General features: G+C 33.6%; 1 protein-coding gene across 2 annotated transcripts in view; it reads right to left on the bottom strand.

Annotated features, from left to right (window-relative positions):
* Positions 1 to 19,368, bottom strand: part of SCN3A (sodium voltage-gated channel alpha subunit 3) — a 141,650-nt gene that overhangs the window by 59,574 nt on the left and 62,708 nt on the right. Inside the window, exons 9-14 of one of the 2 annotated variants that reach the window (XM_020990844.2) lie at positions 17,994 to 18,135; positions 15,803 to 16,009; positions 11,202 to 11,486; positions 5,885 to 6,235; positions 4,589 to 4,721; positions 228 to 466 (exon numbers count right to left, since the gene is read on the bottom strand). In XM_020990844.2, coding sequence (XP_020846503.1) covers positions 228 to 466; positions 4,589 to 4,721; positions 5,885 to 6,235; positions 11,202 to 11,486; positions 15,803 to 16,009; positions 17,994 to 18,135 — 1,357 coding nt within the window. Of the gene's footprint in view, positions 1 to 227; positions 467 to 4,588; positions 4,722 to 5,884; positions 6,236 to 11,201; positions 11,487 to 15,802; positions 16,010 to 17,993; positions 18,136 to 19,368 lie in introns of those variants that run through there. The other variant, XM_078146991.1, reaches the window with a different exon arrangement.

Genomic DNA, 19,368 nt, shown 5'->3' with positions numbered 1-19,368 from the left:
ATATAGCTTTTATATTTTGTACATATTGCATTTCCTCAGTAGATTATAAACTTAAGGGTATTGATGATTTCATTTATGCCTCTGTATTCCAGAGTGCCTAGCCTAGTGCAGTAGGCATTTAAAAAATGTTGAATGGAAACAAACTGGATTATATTCTGACTAGTATACATGGATTTTTCCTGATGTAATATATTTGCATATCACTTTGTGTATTCAGATGGACTTACCAGGTTTCCTACAGACAGCACACTGTTGAATTGCTGAGTCATAGGATAGTGTTCCATGGCCATAAATAGAGTGTTTAAGACAATGCAGATGGTGATGGCAAGATCAACAAATGGATCCATCACAATCAGATTAACAATGCGTTTCACTTTTAACCATGGATCCCAGCAGTCCCAGATGAGGAAAGTATTAGCAAATCTATACCAACATGGTGGACATTTCTGCCTGGATTCTTCAAGTTCTAGGGGGAAAGAGGAGGAATTGTAAAGGACTATAAACATAGTTCCTTCTTATTATTGCTAATAGATCAAGATTATGTATTTTAGCTAAGATTGGTTCAGAAATTTAAAGAACAAATAAATATTCATGACACTAAATTAAACTCACTTTAGAAAACAAATCCATTAGCTAGTTTCATGGATGCTTATTAATAGGAATTTCCTTTAGATATGCTGTCCTTGGCTTTAATCCAATTCAGGAAGTTTTCGACAGTAATGTAATAATTTAATTCTGATTAAGTGACTGGGCTTATTTAGGCAAAAAAAAACCCTGTATGTGCTGTTTATCAAAGCAGAATTGTTCATCTAGCTTAACAAGTCTATATTTTCTAAAATTATAGCCACATTCTGATTTCACTTGATAATATCTTACCTTTGACATTTTCTAGTGTTCCTGTCTTTATTCATACAATTGTGCACCTATCTTTATTGTCTCTAGAGAACAGAATCTTTAGATTAATTCCCTTCACACATCATGAGAATGTGTGTATATAGCCTTTAGTTTTAGATCTAAGAACACATTTATCATTTTCTGCTTCACCTAGGCTCTTTCTGAGAATTTTTTTTTAATTATAAGAAGTCAGTGTTCAAGAAATCTGTTAAAAATGAATTTAAAAAGGAAATATTTTCTGGTTTATATTTATAAACAAAATGTAAAAAAGACCAAAGGGTTATGAATTACTTGCTAATTTAATACCTGTAATCATGAATACTTCATTCAAGAAGAGAGACCAAAATTGATGGATATGAGAAATAGCACCAAAAAAATTGAAACCAATTATATCTTAATAGACAAGAACCAGCAAGGTTGCTGATAAAGAAATCATTTCAGAACAGTTTTCTCTGTATAACATAATCATTAACTAGTTAGCTCAAAGGTCAAAATTAACACCAAAATAGAAGGATAAAGATGAAAAAATACTTATGTTTACAAGAGTTCTCACCTCACCTATTTGAGTATGCTGAAGAAATGGATAAAACTAAAAACACTGACATTAGTGAAAATTAACTTCTTAGAAAAGTTTAAACATTTAAAACAGGGACTTCTGGGGCAAAAAACCTCAGAAACCACATTTGGCAACAAACATGATCCCTGTACCTAAACAAGAGACTTGGCATCCAAGGGCGACATTATTTTTGAATACAAGATTATGCTAAAACATTATGCAAGAGGATGATAAAACATTAGGACTAGTATCATCTCACATCACTGAAAAAATCCAGTGGAGGAAGAAACAAGCTATAAAAAGCTTGATGTGAGATCAACCAAGACAGATCATTCCAAGAGTATCTATAGACCAAAGTGATAGGAAGACAACAAATAGAAGCAAAATGGAACAGATATGCATTTCAATAAGGATCTATTTTTATCATCACTGACAGTAGAACTACCCCAATTAGAGTCTAACAGTACTTAATATGCTTGGAGAGGAAACAGATATTTCACTTAAGAAAAATAAATGCATAAGAGTGGTTGGACCTCACAAGATAGGAAATCTGTATTAGGATTGATTTTAATTTTCAAGGCACTTATGGATTGATTTTCAAAATCGGGGGGAGTCAAGTTTCAAAAAATAGAAATAACCCAGGATGGCATTACTACCAACAAAAGTTACTTAGAAGGCCTTAGTTGTTTTCAATCCATATGTGTCTAATTTCTTACCTGCATTGAAGGTGTGTTTGATGAAAATATAAGATGGGAATAGGCAGGTTTTCATAGATGATTTTCTACAACATAACATACTTCCACAATTGACTGAACAATAAAGAATATAAGATCCCACTGTGTCTATGCTTTATTGATTATAAAACATTTTTTAAATAGAACAAAAATGCAGCTTTCAAGGCTTTCCTCCAGTGTTTTTGATGTATGTTTTAAAATCATATAAGATTTCCTGGTAGATGCAGTAACAGATAACTTTCCTCAATAATCCTTTGATTATCAATATTAAATGAGATTTAAAACAGAGAGACACGCTTACCAAAGGAGTTCATTGGCATCACACAAGATGTTCCATGTTGAAGTACATATTGAAGAGGGATTCTTTGTTTGTGGTTGATAATGTACACATTGCAGCAAGCCTTAGAATATTAGAGGGCTTACTAAATTTGGCCAATGGTTATTCTAAACAGATTTGCCTAGCCATCCACACGTCAAAATCAAATAGATGAAGAATGCCTATTGCCTAGACTATGACATGCAATTGGATAGGCCTCCTGTTGAGTCGATCATCAGTACTTACAGCTTTTTTTCTCACACATACACACACATCCCATATGAACAGTGAGCTAGGCCCAAAATTAGAATAGGAGGAAAACATATGGGTTGAATTACATTTGGAAATTTATATAGTACTTTCAAACATCCCATGCTGCTACCTGTGCACAAATGCCCATCTATTCAACAACAGTATTTTCCCAGAAACACTAAATAATGACAATTCATAACACTGTAATAGCCAAAGAATTAAAATTTTAATTGTCACAAAAGACATAAGGAAATGCATCATGAGTATAAATAGATTAGAGCATATTACTTATAATGAGTTCAGTGCAAAGAATACTGTAAAAGATATCATCAAAGAAAGAGAAAAGCTTGAAGAGGAAGTAGACTGATGGATTAACCAGGGCAATGAATAATAAATGGGTAACCAAGTTTGTGATTGGTATCCACAAAATATTTTTTAAAACCTAGAAAATGGTGTCCAGAATTTTGGACATATCTTCTGTGTAGGACACGTGGAAGAGTATTGACAAGAATTACATGTGATGAGAAGCACTGATAGGTTGCAACATGTACCAGTGGAGGTAGTGCTCATGCCAGTTAAATCATAGATCCATGGAAGTATCTAAGAATTTGCAGAACCCTCAAGTATAACTATAAAAATAATGTACCTCAGTGACCATGCAAAAGTATGAGTTTTGGATTGTTACATTTATTCTTAGACCTTTGGTTTAAGAAACTAGAGTCCTCAGAAACCTATACCAGGAAAGTATGTTATTAAATAACATCATACAAACACACACATAAATATGCTTTCAAAAGGTCAAGATGATTAATATAATTAGGATTTTCTACAGACTGTGGTATGTTAAAACTATTTAACATATAGCATGACACCAGTCACATGACATCTTTCTTTCCTTGAGAGACAGAGGGAAAATAAACTGTGACAAATGCTACAGAATATATATATATATATATATATATATATATATATATATATGCATATATATACACACATACATAGACATAGACATATGTGTGTATACACACACACATATATATGTGTGTGTGTATATATATATATATATATACACACACACACATACATATATATATTCTTTCTGACCAAGTCAGAAGGAGGAAGGGAAATGGTTCCACAGCTTATGCTTCCTTGACTTACTTGAAAGACGTGAATAGATATTTCTCTTGTCACATGATAGTGACCAGTATGAACACTAATTTTTTTTAATGTGTCTGCTGCATGAGGAAGAGGAACCTTTAATCAATCACCATGACTAAGTGTGATGGAATTCCTGAAATGTCCAAATAATTTACCACTTTTCTCTCTATTGCTGTAGAATATTGGTTCCTTGGGATAGAAACAAAAATCAAACTTATTTTTTTTCTTGCAGCCCATTGTGTAGTATGTCTCTAATTTATAACAGGATTACAAAGAGTTGTTTTTAAAAATGTTTATGATTTGTTGTATTTTTGGATTCATAAGAGAACATCATAACAAGAAACTTATAATAATGCAGTACCTTGGTATCATGAGATGCAGCCACTGTAGATCGGAGACAAAGCAAGAAGCAGAGAGGAAAAGTTTAAGAACTGTCTTTCTGATCAATAAGACAGCACTGTATTTAGTATGATCCATGTGAGGTCAAATTGTTCTGATCTCATGTGTTACAAAGTGAATCTCAGTATTCTAACTTTTCTACAAATCAGATGAATTTCTAAAATCAAATTCAGACAAGTATGGACAAAGTATATCACAAATATTCATTTTAAGAAAGCAACTAGTGAAGACCAGCCTGTCCCATGAAAAAGTCTGAGTTTTGTGCCATCTCCTACATACCTTCCATAGTGTTGGTTAATATGCTGGCTATACTCATAGCTCTTTGCCTCCCAGAGGAATCTTCTAGCATCTCCATAGAAATCTGGTAAGAACTTAACCGCCTTTTTCTCACTTCAGTTTCTGTAGTGGTGCCCTGCAAATAAAATACTGATGGCTCAAACCAGTATCTTAAATTGGATGCTAAAGCATAACAAAGCAACTCAGAGGACTTTTAGAAAGTCATGCTTCATGCAGGTTTGTGTATAATGTAGTATAGGTTATTCAATTCATCATTAATTTGTAAAGGAGATTTCTTTATCTAAATTTGATAACTTTTACAAGGAATTCAGCTGTTTAGTGAGTAATCAGTATTGGAAAATCCTAATAACATCATTATGTTATTATCTGTCTCCAAATTTTCAATGATGAAGGTATCATTGTGATTTTCAGTGATAAAGATTTTTTCCTTAAATGTACTAAAAGCCATATATTCCCAGTCCTACTTGAAATGTTCCTATTTTCATTAAAACATAAAAATGTTTCGCTTATTCAGAGTAATAATGTTCAGTTTCATATGAACATTATTTTTCTCCCAAAAGAAAAATATTTGAATTAATTTTCTTTAGATTGATTCATTTTCTTTAATGCTACATTACAACACTGACATTCATGGGCCAAGTTTTTTCTCTCCATGCACAAACACAAATGTGCACTGAAATGTGTGTGCTTTCCTATGCCATTGTTAATTACTTTAAATTTGAGTTTCTGCCCTGAAGAGTCACACTAGAGGTCTCTAAGAGACAAAAAAAAAGAAATAATTTTCAACATCTAGCCCTTTGAACATAGCACTGTTAGCAATGATAGATTCTCTAATTAAAGGTAGTGCTCAAAAAAAATTATCAAGTTAATATCCATGACCCCAAATTCAGAGCTGATAGTTAATAAGATATTCATATATATTGGTTTTATAATTACTTGAAATATTATAGAATATAGCAGAATGTGGCTGTACACTTTTAGAATGAATAAATATACTGTAAAGATTCAGTATCAAAATTATTAATTGTTGGTAAATCTATGTGCAAAATGAGCTTCCTATTTAGTTTAATGTTTTAGAGAACAAAAAGAACACAACAAATTCCTTAGATTCTGTGGTTCACTGCTTTATTAGCCAGGCAATGTTTTTGTTTTTCTTGCTGTGTAGAAACACAAGCTGGCATAGAAGAAAAAAAAGAGAGAGGAAAAAAATACTACCCAGGCTTGACCTATGTCAGATTTGCGTATCATGTCAATAGTAGTGGGTTTATCTATTATCACCTCTGGTGGAAGATGTCCAGTAGGTGACGTAAGTGTTGAAGGTCCACCCACCAAGGAAACCACACCATTGCAATCCACAGTGCTGTGCATCTTCCCATTGGCTGGAAGCACTGGCACCACCATCCTGGATGACATACTGGCCTGACTAACGTTACTGTGGCGTCGTTCTCCATGTCTGTGCGGCACAAAGAGTGAATCTCTCCTGCTCTCATTGTCTTCAAATGTGCTGTGCTCGTCATCAGCAAAATCATTTTCAGAGCCGACATCCTTTGCTCGACCTCTGAAGCTGAAAATGCTCGTTTTGCTATTGCGCCTTGGGGAAAACAGGGAGCCACGGATGCTCAGCAGAGACTGAATACAGTAGGAAAAAAAAAAGGAAAGCAAAAATAAATTGAATGCATAGACGCTGGATCCAGAAGGTGCCTTAGATATCATTTCATCCATGCCCCTCATTTTACGCACAAGGAAACTGAGGCTTAATAAGGTTAAGTGACATGTCCATAGTCACACAGATAGTTACATCACAGAGCTGGGTTCTCTTTGCTCTGTATCATGCTATCTATGCTAAATTCTTAAAATTATTCAATTATATTTCTTTTGGGTCAGGGTGGCCATATTATAGAGTAGGGTAATCAATTTTATTTAAAACACAAGCCACCTTTTGGGGAAAATTCTGTTGAGGAACATACCTAAAGTTAGATGCAAAAAGTTCTTTCTGAATAGGAAGGTATTGTGGCTAGGAATGCATGCAACTTGGAAAATAACTTTTTCTGCTCCCTGACCCCCAAACAACATAAATTAGTTGTTTTGAATGAGAAATTATAAAAGGTCTCCCTCTCCCCTTCATAGATCCTGGTAAAAGAGTATTCTCTCTTTTCTTTTCTCTTTTTATGAATATAACTGGAAATTAATTTTACTCTCATGTACCTGGGAAAACACAGAAAGCAAGTGCAGAAGATTAGCCGTATCTGGCTGTCCATCTATGAATTTAGAACATCATCTCCTTTCCAGAGTTACCTACAGCTTTTCTGATAGTTGCTAATGGTCAATGCCATTCAGTATTTCCTACTCCATGAAAAAATTAGTAGTTGGAGTCAGGAAGATTTTTCAAAATCTGTCTCATATACTTGCTATGTGACCCTGGGCAAGTCACATAATGTCACTCCACTTTAATGAGAATATGAGAATAATTATAGCACCTACCTTACAGTTGTTGTGAGGATCAAATGAAATAACAAATGCAAAATTATTTCCAAACCATAAAGTGCTATGTAAATTCTATCATCATCATCATTATCATCATCATCATCATCATCATCATCATCATCATCATCATCATCATCATCACCACCACCACCATTTATTATTTATTCATCATTTGATTAACCAGGTAGTGTTTCTCTGTTGCTTGTTCTGTAGAAACATTGGCTGGTATAGCAGAGAAAAGACTACACAGGCTTTGCCTTTATCAAATACATTAAAAATTCTGAGATTGATAAGAAAAAGTTAAGCAGATAGATATGTAACTAAACAAAGACTACAAAGATAGATTCTAGCAAAGAGAGGAAAAAAAGGTAACCAATCTCTTCTGTTGTCTCTTCAGGGAATGTCAACAATCACCTGTGTTCACAAATAAATAACAAATACCAGCTCTGGAGGTAATGGTTGCAATTTAGCATCGAGTCTGTCCTGTTACTTTTATGAACAGTCTGTTTTTTTAAATCATTTTTAGAGCTCATGAAATGCACTCATTAGCAACACCCAAATAATATGGTGTTTAGTGCAACATTTCAAAAATAAATCAATGCAAAATCTTTGTTTACTCCACTTGCCACAAACGATGATATCCCTTTCCCACCTAATCACTCAATAATTTATGTTATGAGCAACATATAACATATTACTATATGGGCAGTAACTAATATTTGCCCCACTTACACATTGGACAGGAATCCCTGTCCCTACTAGAACTCACCACTGCTGTAAGGAATTTTCTTTCCTTTTGATCTTCCCTTCTTCCCATCCCTACCCCCCAAGAGCTCTCTGCCATTTTACCTCCTTTCCCAGATGCATTTTTCATCTTTGCCTCAGGCCTCCTTACTCTCCTATACTTGTCTCTTTCTTTGCTCTTCACTATTCCCATAGTTTTGGCTCTAACATTGGGGGGGAGGGGAGGGAGAAGAAAAATTCCATTTCACTGCTTTTTTTTCATAATCCTTTCCCCATTCACTCCTCTCCTTTCATTGACCCAAGAACTGAATGATAACTAGAACACATACTGAAAATTAGCAGTGTAGGTAATCAAGAAAGAAAGAGAGAGAAAGGAAGAGAAAGAAAAAGAGAGAAAGAAAAAAGGAGGAAAGAAAGAAAAGTAAGGAAGGTGACAGATAGTATTGCTGTGCTCTCCCGGTGCTGTCGGAACACCATCTGGAATATTGTGTTCAGTCCTGAGACTCACAGAGGTGATCATGAAGTGGTAAAACTATCATGCAGCTTTTCCTTATTTAATTGCAATAGTCATTCTTTTTGCTGCTAAGGACTAGCATGTTTTTAAATCTTAATCACTGAGACAAAAAAAAAATGTGATTTATATAAAACTCTAACTTGCAATTGCAAAAATATTTTAAAATTAGACTGAGAAATGTAGATCTTTATAATTCTGTGTCAGTTCAGTTCCTGCTATTTTTCTTGAGACTCTTTATCTAATAATAACTGCCATTATGTAGTGTTTTAAGGTTTCCAAAGTACTTTACACATATTTTCTCACAACAAACTTGCTAAGCAAGTACTATATGCATTATTATCTCTATTTTACAAATGAGGAAATTGGGGCTCAGAGAGGTTAAGTAATTTGTCAATGCCTAATAATTTATCATATAACTAGTCAGTGTCAGAGCCAGGATTTGAACCCATTTGTCTTCAAGCTCCACACTCTTTCCAATATTCTATACTGCTTCATGATCCAGCTTAAGTACCAGGGGTCATGGAAGAATAGTATTATGTGGAAAGAGGACTTGTCTTGTAATCAGATGACCTCACTTATTATCCTCACTCTGATACTTATTAACAGTGTGACTTTGGACAAGTCACTTCACCTCTGGAGCATCAGTTTCCTTATTTGTAAAATAAAAATGTTGAACTAGATTATTTCTAAGATCCAATGTAGCACAAGCATTTTTGCAATTCTTTTATTAGTCATGAATTATAAGATCTCAAGCCTACTAGGTTTTTTTTTCAGGTTGATAAAAAAAAACATGCTAGAAAGTTAAATTTGAGTGAGCAAAATGACTCTTTGATGTTTAGGTTTGTCATCCTAAAGACCATAGACCATTAGTATCACCCAGCCTCATTTTATAGGTGTGGAAGTGAAGGCTAAACAAACTTTAAATGATTTACCTAATACTGTAGAAGTAGCTGGTAGCAGAACCAATATCTGTATTAAAATTCTGATTATCAAGTAATAATGGAAATCATTTACTCTTTAAACAGTAGGCTGTTTTAACATAGCAAAACAAATGAGAAATAAATCATTATGTGATTTCAGGATAATGTTGTGGAAATTTAAGAATTTTAAGAAGGGGATAAAAGTAGACGTAGGATAATGCTACGACCAATAATTTCTCAAGGATAGTTAAACATAGGAATACAATCTTTAAATAAAAATCCTGTCACAGAAATAGAGAAATAAATGATGAGTTGTGGGAAAGTTTAAATAAATTTTATTTATTTCCTGACTAAATTACTGTTTTCAAACCATCTGAACAGCCAGTCTCACTTCTTTCTATTTCATTTTCACTACTCTTTTCAATATAAGCATTCTTTTTGACTGTTCAGGGTTTTTAATTCACTGATTTAAAGCTTGTGGTAGGCTCAATCCTGCTAATGAACTGTGCTATGTGAAGTATATCCACAGCCTTATTTGAACCCCATTTCCTCTAAGCTGTGGAAATAAGTAGTAGGGTAGACTATTTGAAGTTGAAATGATGTCTTTCAATAATAAAACTCATTATCAAATAACTGATATAACTGGATGAAAAGTTTCTACTCTTAGAGTTCCCTATACTGACTAAATCATAAGTCAATATTACACACACAAAAAATCAAAAAATCAATTAACTAACAATGGAACAATTATGGAAATAATTGTTTCCTTAATTATGAGTTTTATGTGTAAATATACACAAACATGGATATGTATAAACATTCAACTCTGTGGCATATGTGTACCTTTATATGGAAATATTTAAAAAGTTTTTAATTCCATTCAAGCTTGATTTGCTCATCTCTTTATTATTAAACTCAATATGAGGCTTTTCCAAATGTTCTCATTACTAATATTGTCAAACCAATAAAACCTGTAGAAACTCAGACCAAGAAAACCTAGTCCATAACTATGTACTTACAGGAGAATAAAAAGACAACTTTAGTTCAATTGTTACAAAATGTTTGATTTTCTTTGGCTCTATCTGTATATATTCTCAATCTCCTTGTATTTTAGAGAGAAGAATTTTTTGTGCTGTGTGTAGACAGAGCAGGATCATGTGTTGTTTTTCTTTTTTATTTAGCCCTATAATTGGTACTTTTATGGTGCAGATGAATGTTATTTAAAAATGTTATTTCATAACAGTGTGTGATGTGTAGTCCTGCTACCACATCACAGATAGTTCAAAGCCCAAATAGTACTTATTATTCTAGTTTCACAGACATACATATACTATGTTTTATCTTGCTTCTAAGATTGTTCTTATATCCTACAGCACTGATTGCATTGGTAGATGGCAATTAAATCAGAGGGAAAATGGAAACATCTTCTATTTTCATTTTCTCCTCTAAGGCTTCCTAAGTTGTACATTGTATCTTGATGTGATAATGGTATAATGGAAATTCACAGTAGCATAGCTTTCATTTATCCTTTCTCTGAAGGTACAGGGTAGATCTATAGAAACACTTTTCTTCAAGCTCCACACCCATCTCACAATTAAAACTTTTGATACATGTAGAATTTTTATGGCAACTTGGACATTTTGACTACAATTTTCAAAATGACGATGGTAGAAAAGTCGAGATACCTAACTGTCTTACAAAGTAGACATTTCTGACAAATTGCTTCATACCTATGAACTGAATTTTCTCAAAATATGGGAACAGTCATAGCTAAACAAATGGAAAAAAAATTAAATGGCTGTTTTGTGAATTAAAAACACTGATGAGTAAATTAAAATGTAGGTTCATCCATTCTTTCACTTTTTCACACAGTGAAATCAAAATTATGTATTGCCATAGCTTCCCATACAATGGAATTAAAAAGAGTAAATACCTGATGAGGAGAAGAGAATCTTTTTTCATAATTCAGTCGGCTTCCGTCCACAGATATGTGGAAACTTCTTCTGACACTATCTTCAGATTCAGATTTGGGAAACTTATCACTCTCTCCTTGACCTCCTCCAGGCTGCTCCTTCTGTTTTCTTTTCTTCCTTCTATTTCTTCTTTCTTTAGCACTTTTTGAGCTCAATTTTGATGCTTCTGAAGAACTTTCCAAGAGCTCCCCTAGCCCACCTATTCCACTGAAATCTCTTGATGCAGCTGATGCTGCTGCTACTGCCTATTGTACCACAAAATCATACACTTTAGCATGCAGAACTTTAAAACAAAACAAAATTAACTTACAAACTCTATGACATATCAAAACAAATATTTGTAATAATTCATGAGTTGTATTTGAAAATATTTCATGTATTTATTTTTTATATAAATTGACCTTATCCAATAGTGAACCTTATTCTTCCTTTTTGAGTTTGGTGAGACACAAGATATGATTTGAGGGTCTCATGTCTATATTTCCTGGATCAGTCATTTATTTTTTACTGACTAGTTCATGGGAAAAATGCTCCCTTATTACATTCATTGCCACTGACATTATGAATTTCCTATGATATTTCACAAGTATCTCTGGCAATTTGGGTGCAGTCATTATGGCAGCCTAGCACAAATGGGAGACTTCCATGGTCATAAACACTGATAGATGGAACTTATAGTTCTATCCCTTCCTATAACTGTCTTTTTTGAGTGTTGTGAATAGCTGAATGGCATTATTGCTCTTAAATATAGGAAAGGATACATTTTGCTCAGTTTGATAAGATATCCTTAGTTCTTTATTTGGATTAAATTATGTCTTGAAGTTCATAATCTTGAGTAAAAATTGGATTTAGGTCGTGTTTATTTATTGTATTTCAAATGTTTCCAATAAATATTCAAGTTCTGAAACCTTTACCAGTTAATAAAAGGATAAAATAGAACAATGTCTTAAGATAAATTCCTTCTGTTATAAGAAACCATAATATATCCCTCTCTTAAGCTTTCAGTTCAAAGCACCCCAAAGCAATTTGGCAGATTCTTTTAACCAAGACTAGCTCACCCACCTCTGAAAATCAGCCAGGTCTTAGGGAAAAAATGGCAACCATTCTATGATTTCACTTCAAGGATAAATATTTTCAGCATGGAAATATGAGTGTAATTTATTTAACTATGACTACAGGAGAGAGTAAAATAATCAGAAGGTAGATGGTAGAGCATCAGTCTCACAAGAGCCAAAAAGCACTATTAGCTTGTATTGTATTATTAATGGAAAGGTCCCAAGACATGGTTTATTTGTAGCCTAGCATTAGGGCTATGTTAATGTAATATAATATGAATAGAAATATTTTGTCACAAATTGTATAAGTAAGGGAAACAATCTTATTTCAGAACACATGAAAGGCAGAGAATATGTAAGAGAGTAGAGTTAAACGGCAACAAGCAAGTAATTTAGAAAGTAATAAGCTCTTGCTTACTAATTGAATTCTGCAAACACATTGTCCAAACTTTTTTTCAGTTTTATTTCTGTATTAGTGACTGGCTGCATTGCTTCCCTGACAGCACTAACACTGAGGTACCTTCCAACATAATACTTTTCCTCTTGTTTTTCTCTCTCTTGCTCATAACTGCCATTGTTCTAGTGGTTTGTGATTAACATTGAATTGAATTTTATATAATCTATTCATAGCTAACATTGCAACATTGTCGATGTACTATCTTGATTAGAATATTATTACTTTCCTAGCTGACTTGCTAAATTTTAGATCTTATAACATAAAACAGCTATATATATAATCATGAAAGAAAAAATATTTTATTCTCACAATTTCCCCATGTTCTAAGGATTCTGACATCACTGTAGTATAACTCCATTAATTCTCAATCAGCGTAAAATCCAGCTATTAAAATTTCTCCTATGTATTACAGCATCTAACCCTTTTCTACATGGAGGTTTATATTTAGGTCTCATAAGCTACCTTTTTCCATTTAAAAAAAAAGTCTTCTTATGAGATGTTTTTCCTCTGAGAACAATATAAGCTGCTGAACATGTGAGATAATGGGTTTCATGATGCTAAGTGTTCAAAGACCATATATTGAATGGATAAATATAATTGTCCAGAACATAACTACCTATTCTCCTTTTGTGGTTTTGTATTTCTTTATCTATTTAAGTTGCACTTAGTATGTGAATTCACTGGGCTAATACTAGGTCTTCCTCCATGTCTAAATAATGATGAAATGATGGCTGTCCCTCAGCAGATGTTAAAGAGAAACCAAGATACATTAAATCATTGGTTGGATGGTATGTTGTGATGTGTTGCAGGTGGTGAGATAAGTCAGCAAGACAAACTGGGATCTCAAATGATCTCATATGTCACACACCTCCAATTTTTTCATCTGCTACTTCTGTTTGGTTGGATTGCAGCAGAACTCTGTTCTTCTTACTTGAAAAATAAGAAATTTTTTAAAATTCAAAATAAAGTATGTGTAGTGGTATGGTCATAACAACTACTGGGAATTTTCTGGTTGTTTAAACTTCTGCATGTATAAAGTGAAAGCCCATCCATTTTTTTTATTAATTAAGCTCTGGAATCTAATGACATTCTTTTGTTAATTATGAAGATGAAAACTTTAATTTTGCTAGCCAAATTGTAATTTGACTATTTACATTCTGCTTGTCTAAATTCCATTTCACTTTCAACTAGATGTAGCAGGTTCCTATTTCTAAAGATTTTACATATTTGAATGGTGCCACATTTTACCCTCAAAATGACTGTATTTCAGAAGCAAAATGTTAACTTATAAAGTTTGTCAACATTGTAAATCTCACCATATTTTATTGCATATTTTGTAATAGTGTCACTCAATAATTTAAGACTATAGATCACATGCAAAATATTGATATTATTTCTTACGTATTATTAGATGCATATATAAATTCCACAGAGCAACCATAAAGAGCTTGAATAAAATGACCTCTATCCTGTGTCAGTGTCAATTTGTTGGGTGTATATTATTTTGTTCTCATTTAGTGAGCTAAAGTAAAATTTATAAATAATTAAAATATATTCAATACTATCACCCCTAGAGGTTAACTGATTTGCCAATGACATAGATGGCAAGAAACAGATCCAGTATTTGAATCCAGGCTTTCTAAGTCCAATTCTAAGGAAACTTGCACTTTCTACTCCACTATGCTGTTTCTAAGTAATATTTCCTATTACCCAGCTTATTTTTCTCTGAGAATCTCGAAGAAGCAATAGAAGGAGGAGGGAGCAGGACTGTCCTTATTTATTGGTGAAGATATCAGGAAAAGGAAGATGAAATTATTCATCCAAAGGCCTGACTTAAATTCTGTCTATACAAGAACAGCCCTGTTAAAGGAACAGACAAATGCACATAGTCCTGAACAGTTCTTTGGAGACATTATAACTGAATTTCCCTTGAAACACCTTTTAGAAAAAGTATTTGAAGTGTTATTCACTGGGATGTCAAGCATTATGCATGGTCTGTTCAAATACTGTTAAGTAGAGAATGAAAAAGCAGTTAGATTTTGAGCTCCTTGAGGTCAGGGACTGGCTTTTGCCTTTCTTTATATCCCCAACACAGCACAGTGCTTGGCACAGAGTAGGTGCTTAATACATGCTTATTGACTAACAATAGTTCATTGAATTGAAATATATTTTTGGTATATATCTTAACTTTTTTTCTCTAGAGTCATACTATCCTCACTATTTCCCCTATCACCTAGCCTGATTTATTTTCATTTTAATCAACTGACCTAAGACTAGAAATTGGTTATAGAACTTTATAAGATGTAGTCCAACATCCTTTCTCAAACTGTGTGTTTAACCATCTACTTTGGTTTAATCTAGGCCCTAGGCCAGTGTTTTAACCTATTTTATGTCATAGATCCCCATGGCAGTGTGGTGAAGACAACAAACAAAACCCCTTCTAAGATCAATGTTTTTAAATTGTTAAAGGGAATGCTAAATTTCAGTTAAAGATTAATGAAATGAAAAATAAAATTTTTCCCCCATCTAAGTTTACAAACCCCCTCTCCCCCACCTTGAAATCTATCTATGGACCCAGGGGTGTGCTGGAGTTAGCTTTTATGGGCTTGTTAAGAGCCAGATTAAACTTATTTACCAGCATGCTCCTTGATGAGGAAGGGGTTGTCTGTGGATCCCTGGTTAAAAAACCCCTGTCCTAGAGTCAGTACAGTATCTTTTTATATTTGCTGTATTTATTTTTCAATTAAAAATCAGATAGTGATACTGATTTCATGAAAGAACATTTGGCATCATAAAGTAAAGCTTAACTGAATTTACCAATTATTACTTTCAGCCAGTTTCCTTAGATATGTAAATATTTTCATTGAAATAAATTTAATCCAATTTAATTCAGAAGCTATTCATGTTTTAAAGAGGATTCAGTTGCTTTCTAATGAAAATTCTTGGACATTAGATGATGTCATGTTCTAATTTTACCTGTCTAGTATGGCAAAAATCACATTTAGGAATATGAAAACTAAAATAAAGCATTTTAAAACTCTAACTATACCTGAGCTTCTTCTTGTTGCTTCTTAAGTTGTTCCAGCATTTGCTGAAACTCAGCCTCTTTTTGCTCTGCCTCTTCCAAAGTGGCCTGATTCTGCTCCTCATAGGCCATGGCAACCACCGCCAGGATCAAGTTCACCAAATAGAATGAGCCCAAGAATATTACCAGAACAAAAAATATCATGTATGTTTTTCCTGCAGCACGTAGTGTCTAGAGGAGGAAAAATAAAACAGTGTCTTAATGTCATGATACAAGGTAGGAGACTGCTTTTTGCTTTTCATACATTAGGAGATCAGCAGCCAATTTATTCATAAGACTTTATTCTAGAACAAATGAGGCTATTGGGCTTAGTCTAATAAAAAGAAATGGATGATGATAATTGTAATCTTTCTTTAACTTAAATTCCACTTCCTTATTATAAAGAGGTGATGGACTTAAAAAGGCGGAATGAGACATATATTTTTGGACATAGACAACATTGAAATTAGTTTTGCTTGATTATTTGTTACATGGATTTTTTATTTTTATTTTTAATCAGGGAGAAGAAAGGAGAGAAAATAATTGCATATTAATTGAAAAATAATATAAAAATGGGGGAAGGTGGATTCAAAAGATCAACTTACCAGTTTGAGATAGGGGAGATATGGCTGAATAGCAATTAATATTTTTTAAAAGGATCTGGGGATTTTAGTGGCCTAAAAGCTCAATATGAGTCAATATCATGATTTGGCTCTCAAAAAACTTAATATGATCTTAGATGAAATAATGAAAGGCATAATATCCAAAATGGATGTCAATAGCCCCATTGAACTCTGACCTGGCCAAACTATATCTGAAATATTATATTCAGTTTTTGCCATGACAGTTTAGGGATGTTTACTGATAAGCTGTTCTTTGGAGAGATTCCAAAGGAAGGCAACCAGGAAGGTGAAGGACTTTGAGAAGATGCCATATGAAGATCAGTTGACTGACTGGAGTACAAATATTTAATTGACGAAGAATACAATAGCTATTTTCAAGTATTTGAAGGATTGTCCTATGAAAGAAGGATTAGCCTTTTGCTCAGTCCTAGAGGGTAGGAATAGGAGCAGCAGGTAGAAGTTTCAAAGAGACAAATTTGGGCTTGACATTGGTAAAAACTTAGTAATAGCTAGAGTTGCCCAAAAGTTGAATGGGCTACCTGGGTCAATAGGAGGTTTCTCCTCCTTGGAGGTCTTCAGACAGTGGTTAAATGACAGCTTGTCAGTGCAGAGAAGAGGAGATTCATGTTTCTGTCAGTAAAAATACTTGGTCCCAGAGGTCCTTTTCAAGGAACTCTGAGATTCTGTGATTTTATATATAACACTTTATCATTTTGACTAAAACTTGTTTGTGCATTAAAGACAATTTATTCCAAAAGTTCACTCCTATAAAACTTTTTGTGTCTAAAGATATTTACCACCTTTGGGATAATAATATCTCACCTTTTTATAATGAGATTCTTCTGGAGAAGATAGTACTGTCTCTCCATTCTCTGAACTCTGTACTCACTTGCTATACCATTCATTTGGCATTTTCTTTGGTAGAGAATTGTAATTTCATTGTTGTGGGAAGCTGCCCCATATGAATTTGCCAGTATGGAAACACCCTGACATGATAAAGATTTACAACTCTCTGATTGTTTTAGGAGTTGGCTGAGGCAAGTAAGAGGTCAAGAGACTTGCCAGCAGTCATACAGCCAGTATGTGTCAGAAGCAAGACTCAAATCCAGGTCTTCCTGACTCCAGGCCAACACTCTATCCACTATGCTGCACCACCCTATATTTTTTAGTTATCCTATCATGCTTTTCCACCTAACTCTAATGTAAATCTCCTTGAAGTCAAGAAATTGTGTCATTGTAATCATCATCATCATAATATCTAGCATTTGTATAGCATTTTAAAGTTTGCAAAGAGCTTTGCTCATTTAACAATTTTAATATCACTTAATAATAAGATAATGAAAGTCTTAAAAGTCCTTTGTATCCCCTACGTTGCCTAGCAAACCTCATGCATAAGAGGTGCTCAGTGGTATTTGCTGATTAATGAAGATACAAGACAGAATCACCTTATACCAAATTCTACTCTATGGCAAATAGTGTTGCATGAAAGTTTCAGTTGCATATCATCTTTTATGTGATCATAAAATTTTAAAAATCTATTATTCAAGCCTCACCAGCTGATAAAGGTTTTCCCAGTAATCTTGAGTCATTAGTCGGAACAAAGACAAGAAGGCCCAACTGAAGGTATCAAAACTAGTATAGCCATAATTGGGATTAATACCAGCTTTCACACATATATATCCTTCTGGACAGTGACTGCAAATGATAGAAAGAAATAGTATGACATGGTTAGTATGATAATCTCAATTGATTTGGGATTATGTAAGCATTCGATAATCTGAGTATCCTTTCATAGTGGATTTGCTCTCCTTTATTCTCATAAAAAATTTTCAACCATTGTTATAGTGAAATGTCTGTCACATGAATTTTCCTTGGCAAAAGTTATTATAAAACTTAGCTTCTGTACAAAGATGGAAGCATGGAGAAACTAATCCACTTTTTTCTTTTATGGTCAACATGACCTCATAAAAAGCACACTGATGCTACTTTCAAATAAGTCAGAATGGATGATAAATAATCAAAGCTTTAAGAATAACCCATTATTACTCATGTGTTGATATATTAGTTACTTCGATAGGACTCCAGCTTGAGAACTCTCCTAAATAATTAAAACTGTCCAAAAGTGGAATGAGCTGCCTTCAGAGGGAACAGATTCCAACATCACTACAACTGTTCAAGCAAAGAGATACAAGGCTAGCTCTACATATGGAAAGGAAAGGTATTTTGTAAGGAAACTTTTATTCAGGTATGAAATGTATTAGTTGGCTTCTAGATGGCCACTGCTGTGATGCTGAAGTTTAACAATAAAATTGTTTTCAATTTATTGAGTGTTTTGGTTTTTTTAATCTAGTAGCTGAGTCATGTCACCTCTCTGCTCCCTGGAAAGTTGTTTGAGCTATAACATGAAGGGCTCTTCATTTCATGAATAGATGGCTTCTGAGGTTCCTTCCAGCTCTAGCTCCATAACCTTTACCCTGCTGTTATTACACAAGGAAGTAAGCTGGTCCAAATCCTACTACTGTGGTATTTTGGTTGTGGTTTCTAGCTCAAATCATCTTTTCTGCTGAAGACATTTCCTAATTTTCAGTTCAATTCAGTAAGCATTTATTAAGTACTTACTATGTGACTAGCACTGTGCTAAGTGTTGGGGGTACAAAAAGAAGCAAAAGACAGTCCATGCCCTCAAGGAACTTACATTTTTAATGGGGGAGACAACATGCAAAAATATATACATATATATACATATATATATATATATATATATATATATATATATATATATATATATATATATATTATATACACACACACACAAAGCAAGCTATATACAGCATAAACAGGAAGTGATTAAAAGAGATAAAGCACTGGAATTAAGCGGGGGTTAGGGAAAGCTTCTTGTAGAAGGTAGGATTTTAGTAGGGACTTAAA

The sequence above is a fragment of the Phascolarctos cinereus genome, unplaced genomic scaffold (assembly GCF_003287225.1).
Source record: "Phascolarctos cinereus isolate Bilbo 61053 unplaced genomic scaffold, phaCin_HiC Scaffold_726;HRSCAF=1367, whole genome shotgun sequence".
Classification (NCBI taxonomy): domain Eukaryota; kingdom Metazoa; phylum Chordata; class Mammalia; order Diprotodontia; family Phascolarctidae; genus Phascolarctos; species Phascolarctos cinereus.
Note: the sequence above shows the minus strand (reverse complement) of the source record. Positions and strands in the feature narration are given on the sequence as shown.